Here is a 12770-nt window from a genome sequence, read left to right on the forward strand (position 1 = left end):
AAATGGAGGCCACAATCCAAACAGTTCTTTTGGTGTGAGTCATCTTTGATTGTCATTGGTAAAATATGAGACAAACTCGTTTTGATTTGTTTCATTTTTTACAACTTGTTTTGGTTGATTTGATTTATGTCCTTTGGACTTTGAACTCATTATCTTTATTATTTTATTACGATCACTTTTTTTTCCCAGTATTCTCACCCTAATTTTTCATACTCTTGCATTTTAAAAAAATATACTTTTGTAGTCTTGTGGATCAATTTTTAATAACCACAATAATAAAACATGAGAATGTAAAGTTATTTTATAATTTTTTAAAAATATAATTTATTTCATAAAAAATATTAGTTATTGATATGTAAAATTACAGTTTATAAATTTTTTATTTTTTGTTGTTGTTAGAAGTTCTTGAACTATTTTAAATTTTCAGATATCATTACTATAGATTGTACTATGTTGGTTCAGAACTCTTCGAACTTACTATTTAAAAAATGCAAAAAGAATAAGCTAGGATAAAAATAATTTAGTATAGTTATTTGTGTTTATTTAACTTTCTTTACCAAGAGAGTTATTAAAGAATACATTTTTAGTGTTATTAAATCTTTCTTTCTTGGTTAAAACATGACATTGAGAATGTTAAAAAAAAAATGATAAGAGGAATTGGTCAAAATAAAAAGTAAGTTTTAGATGTTTCGTATGATTAGTAAAAAGTCAAGCAAAATTGCTTTAATTACTCAAATAAGGATAACAATTTTTGAAGGGTACAAATATGAAAAAGAAAGAAATAGATTTAATTAATCTTTTCATGACATGATTTTTGCTTCGATTTTGAAAACAAAGTTTTACAAGAGAAATATTTTTAGATTGAAGTAATGAACTTGTATATATATATCTTTTGAAAGTAAATTAATATTTTTTGGATTTTCCAAAATCCTACCACACTTTTTAACTATTATAATGTTCATATTTTTAGTTTTTTAAAACATTATTTTTTAAAACTATCATCATTGGTATTTATCTTTTTATCAAAAAAATTTCAACTTTTTTCTCTTATATATCCCTTAAAATATTTTACTAAAAATTAAAATCACTTAAAAAATAATTTTGTAACTCTCTACATTTATTGCTCAATTAAAATGGAAAGGCATTTAAAAATATTATCTCCTTAAATGACTTTTCAGTTTAAATTATTGCATATAATTATAGGCTTATTAGTTTTTGAAAGGAAAAAAAAAAGTAAAACAATGTGTTGATTTTGTTGGAAGCAAAATGGTAAATCTATATCTATCTATATAATAATTGTTGGCACTAAAAAAGTGAAGTGTCATCTCTTTAATTTGGCTTTTTTTTCTTTTACTGGGAGGTAAGAGGTGAATAATTATCTCAATAACTCTAATTCTAGTTGTCTTTTCATTTTCTATGACTAATGTTCATTATTTGTGTAATAATGCACAAATATTACTCCTATTATGTTACAAAAAAACAAGTCCAAGTCACATTTTTAATCCTCTTACTCCCTCCGTAGATGACCACTTTCTATTTTACATAGTGATTAAGAAATTATTAATAAATTAATCAATTTTACTTTTTTGCCTTTTGTTCATATTAATTAGTTTCTTAAAAAAAGAAATTTTGGATATTCAAAATTTGTTTAAAATTCTATATTAATTGTAGGGGTAAAAGGGAAAATAATAATTAATTTTATCCTGATTTAGTAAGTAATCAAGTAACATGAAATAAATATTTTTAATAAAATATCCATCTAATATGAAACGAAGGAAATAATTGTTATGACTCTTTATTCTTAGGAATTTATTGGATATTGAATATAGTATTTATTTGAAATATGAAATATACACTTTAAATTTTGTATAAGCAAGCAAAACTAAAGGAAATAGGAATTTGTACATGTCATTCTTTTCAATCTTTTAGCGTAGTTAATTCTCTCTTTTTATTTTTATTTTCAAATTTATTTTCTCTCTTGCCTTCTTTTTGTTTTCTAATTATAATAATTTTATTATTTATTTTTTAATGATCTTGATACGATAATTCTTTAGGTTGGTGAACAGACGAAAATTAGAACGTAAATAATGATGAAGTTAACAAAGAGGAGGAAGACGCAAAGCTAAAAAATATTGATATAAAAACTAAATAACTGAAATCAGATAATATCACCTTATGGATGATTATAGACAACATCACGATTATAACTGGATTTGTATTGTTTTCTTTTTATACACTGCTTATTAAAAAATATCAATTGGCAACATTAATTATTCGAAAAAGTATTTAATTCCGTGCGAAGCACAAGCAAGTACACTAATAGCATATATGTACGGAAAGTAAGAAAAGTACACATGATTTCAAGAATCCAGAAAAAAAAGTTCAAAAATTCATCGAAGTATATAAGTAGAGTAACATTTCTTTTTCATTTATAAGAACATTTTCTTTCTCTCCCAAATCCCTACATTTCCACCCAAATTCATGGATAATGAATCTTGATTTTATGTGAAGGATAACTTCACCTTAGCCGGTACGTGTTCTTGTTTCATCTTCTTGTATTTGTTCCCCCCCTTTTTTTTGAGTGATTTTGTTTGATTTGTCCGAAATGTTCTTAGTAGATGTTTGTTTGACTTCGGAGACTTTTGGGGTTGACTAGTTGCACATTCTTGATAAATTTCACTTGGAAAAAAAAATGCAAGTCTGAGTAGATATCAACTAGTTGGAATGATGGTTAGTCTGTATTGACACAAAGTATCCTAATTTTGGTTAGAGATTGATATGATGGTGTGGGTAAATGTGTGATTTTTAGAGAATTTTGTTGTTTGGTGAAATGGGACTGACCCAAATGAAGCAGAAATGGTTTAGAGGATTTGTATAGCCTAATTCATTCTGTAAACCGAGGGTGTATGGGAAACAACCTCTCTACCTCCCAAGGTAGGGTAAGGTCTGCTTACACTCTACCCTCTCTAGACCCCACTTGTGGGATTACACTGGGTGTGTTGTTGTTGTATAGCCTAATTCAACTAGTTTGGGGTTGAGGCGTGGTTGTTAGTAGATTGCATTTGCCTTTGAGCTTCTACTACGTTAGGTTCATCTTATCTGAATATCTTGAATTTTTGCTTGTGTTATAGGAGAATTCAAGTGATATGTGAATTAGGTTCAATTTAGAATGTTGAATGCAAAAATAGATAGTTGATAGTTGTCAAAGATGACTGAAAAGAAAAATGCTTTCGAGTAAATAGAAGTTATATTAAAGAGGGCGCGAGGAGGAAAGCTGAGTCAGTAAACAAGTAGAAGGTTTATTTTGGCAAAAAATCGCGATAGTTGCTTTATGATTCAAACACACTTTCAAGTTTCAACATTTCACTTGCTTTATGATTCAAGCACACTTTCAAGTTTCCACATTTCACTTTTCTTGGGTATGTCACATTTATTAAAGATGGTACTTGTGTCTTATCTTTTGTTCTTTCATCCACAGGTTGTTAATTAAAGGACAGCTATTGAGGATCAAAAAAAGGTAGTTGGTATACGATAGCTGCAAATAGTAAGATTATCTCAAAACTACTTCGTTATTTTCTATTTGAAGTTTATATTTTCATTAACGAATTTTAGTTTATATTACCGCCTTTGGAAAATCCAAAGGTATATCATATGAAACTTGCATGATTTCCATTATATACTGGAAAACCTTGGTGCATACTTTAAAAACTGATAGGTATGGTTGACATTTATTTCATTCAAAACTGCTGGTGAATGACCCCTGGGATGGAAGTGTACACCATTCCTTTTGTTAACATAAGATGGAAGTATCTTGGCGAGCTACATATTTATTTTGGAAACGCCAAAGGTGGACCCTGTAGGCAATCACTCAAATTGTTTCTTTTGGAAACGTGAAAAGTGGACCCTGTAGGCTACTCAAATTGTTTCTAGCTGATAACCAACTCCACCATATACAAGCTCGTTGTCAAGTATGTTTGGTTATGACTTAGTGAAATTGCAAAGGGAAGTTGTCATGTATATTCAGATGATCATTGTTGATGATACCTCAGTCTTAGCAAGTGCTGGAGCATGTTTTAGATTTATGTCCAGAGGAGGCATCATGGAGGATTGTTGAATAGTTTTTTATTCACTTTATTTTAGCTTTATTAGGAGACGGTGAGAGGTAATTTAGTTTCTACATTGTGTGTGTGTGTGTATATATGGACTAAAGAGCGTCTTAATCGGTATTATATGATTATATATATTGGACTTAATAATTTGGTATGTATTACTGTCATCAATTTAATAACGTGTTGTATTCTGTGATAGATTGAAACTTTCAAAGAGTGTTGAAATTAATTATATGAGAGAAAGTCAAGCATATCTAGTTAATGAATCACCATAAATGTCAGTCGTCCAATAAATTCACGTCGAGCCTGATCGACTCGACTCTTTTCCCATAGAAGTCAATGTTATGCATAATAAATGACTTATCAATACATATTTCCGGTTTTTGTATAGTGTTATTTTACACCTATTTATACATTTTTCCTTTTCAAAAAAAAGATATATTTTACACCTATTGACTGATGTATTTTCTAATAAAAACAATCAATATGCTCTCTCTTAGTTTCTTCCTTTCCATCTGTCGTTTTATCACGGTAGGCACTTTAGTTTCTTTTTGTGGAACAAAAAACTGATCATACTTTTTTTTTCTTTATGACCTGCTCCCTCGTTCTGATTTTGGAAACATGTATTTTACACATTTTCATTTTACCCTTTGTTACTAAAATTTCTTTCAGGATTCTCGTCTTGTTCTTCATCCTCTTTAGCCTTTTTAACCTTCATTCTTCTAGCTGTCCCCTTTCCTACATTTCAGTCTTCGTAGTTCTTTAATTACTGCTTTAAAATGATTGCTACATGTCCTTCACAACCAAGCAAAGTTTTACTGTCCAGTCCCATATTACTGCCCATTGCCCTCTAAGAGGTGATGCAGTTAAACACAACAAGAGAACAACATTATATTCAGTCTGCGTACACATTGCTTGAAAAACTAATATATGAAGTGGTTCCAACCTTTTTGAAAGAGAAAGGGGAAGTTGAGACATCTCCTTGGGACTGGTCTTGAGAAAGAAGATCGGTGAGTTGATGACTGGGGGGAAGAGGACTCTATGATCATATCCCGGCTATGGTCAAAAGGTCAGCAATAAATTTACCGTTCAAACTAAAATTTGTAGCACTAAACTAGGAGATTGTTCAGTCACAAAGTAATATGATTTCTTGAAGCTAATATGGCCAGAGATGAATCATATCAGTGTATTTATATAAAGTGCAGAGATGGTGCAGTTGCAAAAGAATTCTATCGAGAAGGATCAGATTTATAATTGTGTTGAGTATGATCCAATGAGAATTCAGATATCGAAAAGAGGATCACTTCATTGAATTTGACCATCTTTGTCATCAATACTGTAGAAAGTTGAGGAGAACTTATGTGTTTCTCCCAATTGATAAGATATGCTGTATTGGGAAAAAGTAATGATAAGAAACCTATTTAGTGTTGAAAATTTATTTCCTCTCAATGCGGCAATTCCAAAATTTTGGAGAGTGGAGTATCGGTCCTCAAGCTAGGATAACTTTTGACTAAGTAATGCAAAAAGTCTTGTCGATCCTAGGAGTAGTGTCGGAAGCTTCATGGTAAACCACAGAGTTCTTAGCGGAACGGAAGACCTAAAAGTGTAGCACAGCCAAGTCAAGACATATGACTCATTCTAGGAAAGTTTGGTCAAATCATATTGTTGATCCCCTTCAAGATCAAATAATTCTATCGAATTGAGGATCATTGTATGTGTGATAGCACCTACTATATCAATGAACCCGATTTTCACAATGTTCAAGATAGCCTTTTACAGTTTCTAATATCTTTCTTAGTTTGACACCCCTCCTATTAACTGGAACAAAGAATAAGTAAATTTGTCCCACGCAAAATGGGAATGGGCTAGGGTTATGAACTTGAAATCTGATGATTGAGTCGATTCCATGGTTAGAAGTTCATTCCATGCCGGACAAGGCTGGAATAGGGTTAAATTCTAGTGGAGAATTAGCAGAAACAAATAAGACATCAGAGGGTTGAGAATGCCCTTGATTCTGGAGAGAACTCTAAAGGTACCAGTTCCTGTGCAAATTCGGTAAACTTCATGTTGTATCTGCTTCTGGTTCAAAAGTTTCAATTCCTGGAGTAATGACTCTTCTGCGCCTAATCATATGATCCATTCTTCGCAAGCTCAAAAAAAAAGGTTTGCTGTCTTCCCTGACCTAGCAACAGAAGAAGAGCCATTGCTAATAGAACCGCTACTGCTTTACCGGTCGTGGAGACATTGTGCTAAGTCCAAATACGTCCCTTCAAGTTCTGCTAAATATAACTAGGTTATCCACAAACCCAGTGTCTATTCATAAACATATAACAGATCTGAACTGCAATGAAGTAATAACTTAGTTGCTAACATACTTGGTTTTTCTTTTATTTTATAATATTACGGTAATAGAACCGCGACTGCTTTACCGGTCGTGGAGACATTGTGCTAATTCCAAATATGTCCCTTCAAGTTCTGCTAAATATAACTAGGTTATCCACAAACCCAGTGTCTATTCATAAACATATAACAGATCTGAACTGCAATGAAGTAATAACTTAGTTGCTAAGATGGTTGATTTTTCTTTTCTTTTATAATATTACGGTACATGGTCTTTATTATCTCAAATTATTTAGTGTCACAGATGATCAATGGGAACAAATCACCTCTCTCCAACAACTCCCGTTCCAATAAAGAGCTAAGTAGGCTTCATCGTCTTAGACCTGGACATTTTTTTAATATAAAATATTGAAAATCCTTGTGGACTTGTTTAGCCCCAATTGGTGCAAGGTTCAAAACTCGACGGAATATGGGCTCGTCCCTCCACTCTCCTCCCACTTAGATATTAGTCTTAAGTCCTCGGACCTCAGTAGAGTTTGAACTCACAACATGCACCTATATAACACACACACACATATATAGAAAGAAAAATGGATTTTGATATTTCACATAACCGATGACTTGGGAATTGGGATTGAGGCAGCATAGCTACTGTTGTTCTGCATTTCACACCTATAAATATGTGTAATTTGTAACAAACTATCAGTTTATACATTTAATTCTCTCTTTTAGTTTCTTCCTTTCCTGTCTTTTTTAACAATCATGATGATTTTCTTTTATTTTACCTTTTTCTCTAGTTTTCTAAGAAGAGTAGCGTTCTTAGCAGGAATACTTGTCATCTCTAGGCAAAAAGACATAACCAACAAAACAAGGACTTGACAACCTTGACTTTGTGCGTTTGTTCCTGGTAAAGGGGGACTTCCTCAAATGCTAACACTGTGTTCAGCTTCTGGAAAATAATGTTTATCTTGTCAATTGCTTTCTTTGGAATATTTAGGAATCTTACGCTGAAGGGGAGCCTTGGAGTAACTGGTAAAGTTGCTGCCATGTGACCAGGAGGTCACGGGTTCAAGCCTTGGAAACAGCCTCTGGCAGAAATGCAAGGTAAGGCTGCTTACAACAGACCCTTGTGGTCGGGCCCTTCCCCGGACCCTGCGCATAGCGGGAGCTTAAGTGCACCGGGCTGCCCCTTTTATTTAGGAATCTTACGCTAATATCCCTATCAAAATCCCAGAAATTCAAATTTTAGAATAACAAACAAATGCAAGAAGTACTAAGAAGGTAGTTGTAAGTGTAATTGCATGTGTGTGGAGGTTCATAATGAAACAGTGGGATGCTTTTAATGATAATATTACTTTTAAGGTTGGAGATGTGAGTAGAGTTAGTTTTGGGGGCAAAAGTGGTGTAGAAGTTTTGGTGCTTAAGGATGAAATTCCGGTTTTGTATAGTCTCTTGCCAAAGGAAATTGTCTGCTCAGCAAGTTAGGGGCACACAAGAGGATGGGTCGTTTTGGGATTTGAGGTTTAGGAGGAATTTTCAGGATTGGGAGGTAACAGAGTTTCAAAGATTGTTAGATTTACTTCAAAAGCAATGTGAGCCGATTGACGACCCGATGCTTTGAGGTGGGAGTTGGGGAATAGCAGTTCATTCTCAATTATGTCCTTCTATGAGAGCTTCTGGTTAGGACAGAGGTTAGTTTTCCACATGCATCGGTCTGGATTTATAAGGTGCCGAGGAAGGTGTGCTTCTTCGTGTGGTTAGCTACTACAGTGGTGATTTTGAGGGCAGAGAATCTTAGTAAACGAAAGGTCGTATGCATGAGCTGGTGTTTCCTTTGTAGGAGGCGGGTGAGGATGTGGATCATATTCTGTTACATTGCAAATCAGCTACGAGGTTATGGGACGATATGTTCAGATGTTTTAGTGTTTCTTGTGCAATGCCAAGATCCGTTAAGAAGTTGATGTTCAGCTAGAAGAGTGGAGCTAGGAGAAGAAGATACAAGGCTTGGAATATTATTATTTTTTTTTGATAAAGAGATACAAGGCTTGGAATATTACTCCTCTTGCTTTGATGTGGGTCATTTGGAAGGAGAGAAATAGGAGAGCTTTGAAGGGCTGGAGAGGAGCTTTGCTTATTTGAGGAATAGTCTCCGGTCCCTTATTTTCTTTTGGTGCACCCATGTAGTTGTTTGTATAGAGGATTGAGTGTCTTTTGGAGAGAACCATATTTTTTAGGTTTCTCTTTTTTTGGGTATACCTCTTGTATACGGCCAAGTTGGCCTAGTTATTATTAATGAAATCTTTTACCTGAAAAAAAAAGTGTAGTTGCATGAGCTGTTCACTAAAATCTTTGGTTTCAAGTCAAGTCTTGCCTGATAGTGTACTTGCATGGTCACTTTTATGCTTTGCTTCATTGATGACCATGTCATGTTGGTTTCAGCCAAGGTCCTTTTCCGAGAGAAGCAGATGCAAAGCAGGCAAACGAGATGACAGAAGTAAAGTTAGGCTCAGAAAAGCATAAGGAAGAGGAAAGCCGAAAAAGAAACCGAGATAAAATGCTGAACACATCCAAGTCGAGCAGCAAAAAATCTGTGAAAAAGTTGGGCTCAGAAAAGCATAAGGAAGAGGAAAGCCGAAAAAGAAAGCAAGACAAAATGCCGAACACACCCAAGTCAAGCAGCAAAAAATCTGTGAGTGCGCCATTTTCTGTTCTCTTTAATTTAATCATGTCCTATTTTCTGAAGTTAAAGGTTGATCGTTGTAAAATGAAGGTCTTAAGTGGAGAACCGTCTTGATGCTTAAAGAAACCTGGCAGACTAAGAAGAACTTAAAGTGTACTGTAGACAAAAAAAAAATCTCCAACTTTATGAGCAGACAAGTTCTAACCCATGAATTCCTTGTTTGAATAATGTGTGTGATGTGTCCAAATATTTTCGCCTTAGATTTGAAGTGGAGAATCTTATTTTTCTAATAGGAGTCTGGACCTTCGTCGAGCAAATCACCAGAAAAGGCAAAAATCAGTTCCTCACTTCCACAGAAAACTGCGAAGAGGTCTAGCAAAGCCCAAAATGGACTCGAGGGAGAGAGTGGGTCCATGGATGAAGTGAGTACAATTGATTCTCTTTCCAACAACTTGTATTTCGAGTATTAGCTTATGCACTTATTGAACATCCTACTTTGATGTCATACTATATTAAGATTGCATTTTTCTACAATCACGCTGTCCAAAAAAATTTCACTTGAGTTACTTTTTATTAACCCAAAAAATGAAACTTAAACTGATTGCTTAATCCCCCCCCCCCCCCCCAAACCCAAATAAAAAAAGAAGAGGAAAAGATCAAAGGAGAACTTGGAGGTGTTAACAAAATCATAGTGGCTCGGAAACACAAGTATGTAGATATATATTTATATATATGCAATCCTTCAGTAACATTAACTCATTGGTAATGTTGGAATGCCATTCAGGTGACAGCTTCAGCTGAAAAATATACACCGAGCACACGCCAACTGAAAATTATGCGCGAGCTTGGTTTGATGGCTCCTTCTGGGTCTCCTTTTGGTAAAAGGGAGCATGTTGCTGCTCCTCCAAACCCCCCAATTATTCCCAAGGGACGTGTTTCTACACCTAAAAGGCCTCCATCCAATCCTAAGGAACGTCTTCCTGCAATTAATAGAATAGTTGTTTGTGGTCTAGCTGCTGTTGGATCTGCCAATCATGTTATGAAGTAGCTTTTGCTTGTCAACTGATTGATCCTCGGTAACTCAGAGTTTGGTATCTACCTAAACTACCTATGTAGTGCTGAAGTTGTCATCAGTGCTATGCGAGGGGGATGTAGGATGAGTATAAACTTAGCATTTAGAGATACAGTTTAGAACATTTCAATTACAGGTATACCTCAAACAAAGAAGTGGGTGCAGGTACACCCGCGGCCTCTACATCCGCCGATGTGACTATGGTGGTGTTGTAATACCAACTGTAGAAATGCACATTATGTTTTCTTTTGGTGTTCCCCTGCATGTTGGTCACCCCTCCTAAGAGCAAAAACAATTTTCAGTTTGCACTTTGTTGTCTGAATGCTTTAATGAGGTTAATTCGCTCTTGGGCTTAAGAGTGGCATTGTCTGTTTCTAGTGTTCAATTCTGAATGATATTTGTGACCAGGTGGCTATGGGTTCGAGGTGTGGAAACAACTCCTTGCAGAAATGCAAAGTAAAGCCGGCATAACAATAGACTTTTGTGGTCGGGTCCTTTCTCGGACGTCACGCATAGCGAGAGCCTGGTGCATAGAGTTGCTTTTTATTAAAAAAAAAATAATGGCTTGATTGATGCTAGTCAAGTGCTACAGTTGCATTGCTAGTCTGTGAGAAGCATAAGATCTTGAAGAAGCTCCTAAAGAAATATCCACACTTACAAAATGTACATTGATATGGAACTTTAGACATCCCAGTATTTCTTTATAAAAAATACAAAATATATTCCTTTTACAGTTACAGGAAAGCCTCATGTTGCATAGCAGTAAAAGATCTACACATTTGAGATTCAGAAAATAATTCACAAGTACCAAGTACTTGTTAGGTATTTCTAGTACTAAACATGAACATGGAAATGGGGGAAATATTCAAAAAGTTATCAACAGGACAGGCAAAATTCTTCTAGGTAACCACTCACAATCTAATGAATTATTGGTTCTATGTCATCTCTCGCGATTAATCAACACTTTGAAGTGTTTTTCTTGCGTATTTCTTGATTAATCCAATGTTTATATAAATATAGAGAGAGATGTAGAAGGATCTGTTTGGGACCCAATGATAAATGAGGTAGGGGTGTAGAGACAACTAGGCGGCTTGCCTAGAGCGGTCACCTTTGAAAGAGTGCGTAATAGCTCATTGAACACTCTAGCACTAAAAATGAACAAGGTTAAGCGATCTGTCAAAACTGTGGAATATCATATCAGAATTAATAAAAATAATTTAGGTGTACGCTAAATAAACATAACTAAGTTGAGGGAGGTCCCATATTATGCCTAATAGAGATGCATCCATTGGTGAAAATAAAATTGTACAGCAATTGGTGTTATGAGCAGGTGGTGGAACCCATTCAAGAAAAAAAATGTATGTCAAAATAGTAGACATGTTCAGAGATTGTTTAGCCTTTTATGACCATGAAGTCCTGAGTACTTGCAATAACTATACTAAGAAATTGGCTATATTGACATGACAATTGACAAGAAGCAATTCTTAGGACATCAAAGTTTCTGGTTGCCTTAAAGGGCTATTCACTTTTTTTTTTTTGGTTTCATCACTTTATCTTATTCTTTTTTCCGATTTGAATTTCAATATTTGAAAGTGGAAGAGACAAAAATTGATCTGTTGAACACTTTTTTTTTGCCTTTTGTTTGTCTCCTTTGTTTATGTTTTTTGGTATCTTCCTGTTTAGAAATAGGATCTTATTTGGTTTTGACTATGTGGAGGGAACTCATATAAGTGCTTATTTACTTGATCATGTCTTCGATAAGTTGAAATTGCGTCCTATCTTGTCTAATCATCTTTTTCCGATACTTCTTCAGTTTATCCCTACCCCTCTTGAAATCATCCATAACCAATTTATCATATATCCGCACTGGGATATCAACACATCTCCTCTTTATATATTCAAATCATCTCAGTCTTACTTTCCGCATTTTATCCTCCACCAAAGCTACTCCCCACCTTGATGTAACAAGACGATGTACAAAATAAATGTTTGCCTTTCTGTTGAACAAAAGGGATGCTCACCATGGACAAATAAGCTTGTTCTTTTTTATTATTATATCACCAATGAGAGCCACAACATTTTTTTTTAGTTTTTCCTCTAGTGTAACGATACTCATTTTGGAGTTTCGCGGCGTAAGACACATTACAGAGAAGTATTTTTTATCAGATATTTTTATTATTACTCTTAATGCTTAAACTCGAAATATCTGATTAAAAGTAAAGAGATCCATATCAATCAGACCACCTAACCACAATATTTTAATAGATCTTCAAGAAAAAAAATTAAAATTGCACCAATGAAAAAACAAAAGAAGTAGGGTTACATGTTGCATGGATGACATAAATAGAAAAAGGAAATAAGAAGAAAAAGTCTTCTCTTGGGCTAAGCCATATACTAGTAGAGAGGTCAGAGGAGGCAAAGTATGAAATGCCCCATGACTAGTTAACATCAATAAAATTGAGAAAAACTTTGAATTTGGTTTTGTGGGGGCAGGGGGGCACAATTCCTGTGTTAAGTAATGTGCCAAAACTGAATATTTGTACATTGTTTCAACATGTATATTCATAAT

The 12770-nt window shown here is 34.3% G+C and overlaps 1 protein-coding gene across 2 annotated transcripts; it reads left to right on the forward strand.

Annotated features, from left to right (window-relative positions):
- The first annotated feature begins 2343 nt into the window (after window positions 1-2343).
- LOC129904632 (uncharacterized) lies at window positions 2344-10563 on the forward strand. 2 transcript variants are annotated; one of them, XM_055980207.1, is made up of 5 exons: window positions 2344-2530; window positions 3479-3517; window positions 8889-9138; window positions 9423-9551; window positions 9914-10563. In XM_055980207.1, exons 3-5 carry the CDS (start codon window positions 8935-8937, stop codon window positions 10175-10177), a joined length of 597 nt encoding a protein of 198 aa, XP_055836182.1. In that variant the 5' UTR covers window positions 2344-2530; window positions 3479-3517; window positions 8889-8934; the 3' UTR covers window positions 10178-10563. The 2 variants fall into 2 exon arrangements, with proteins under 2 accessions (XP_055836182.1, XP_055836181.1); XM_055980206.1 differs by having other exon boundaries at window positions 2346-2530; window positions 3479-3544.
- The last annotated feature ends 2207 nt before the right edge of the window (window positions 10564-12770 follow it).

Source organism: Solanum dulcamara, chromosome 9, assembly GCF_947179165.1.
Source record: "Solanum dulcamara chromosome 9, daSolDulc1.2, whole genome shotgun sequence".
NCBI lineage: Eukaryota > Viridiplantae > Streptophyta > Magnoliopsida > Solanales > Solanaceae > Solanum > Solanum dulcamara.

What these genes read in the sequence shown, in the direction of transcription:
- LOC129904632 (XM_055980207.1), top strand. Translation starts at nt 8,935, where the DNA reads ATGACAGAAGTAAAGTTAGGCTCAGAAAAGCATAAGGAAGAGGAAAGC. An exon ending in AGTCAAGCAGCAAAAAATCT is followed by an intron (nt 9,139 to 9,422) that starts GTGAGTGCGCCA and finishes TTTTTCTAATAG; the next exon opens with GAGTCTGGACCTTCGTCGAG. An exon ending in AGAGTGGGTCCATGGATGAA is followed by an intron (nt 9,552 to 9,913) that starts GTGAGTACAATT and finishes AATGCCATTCAG; the next exon opens with GTGACAGCTTCAGCTGAAAA.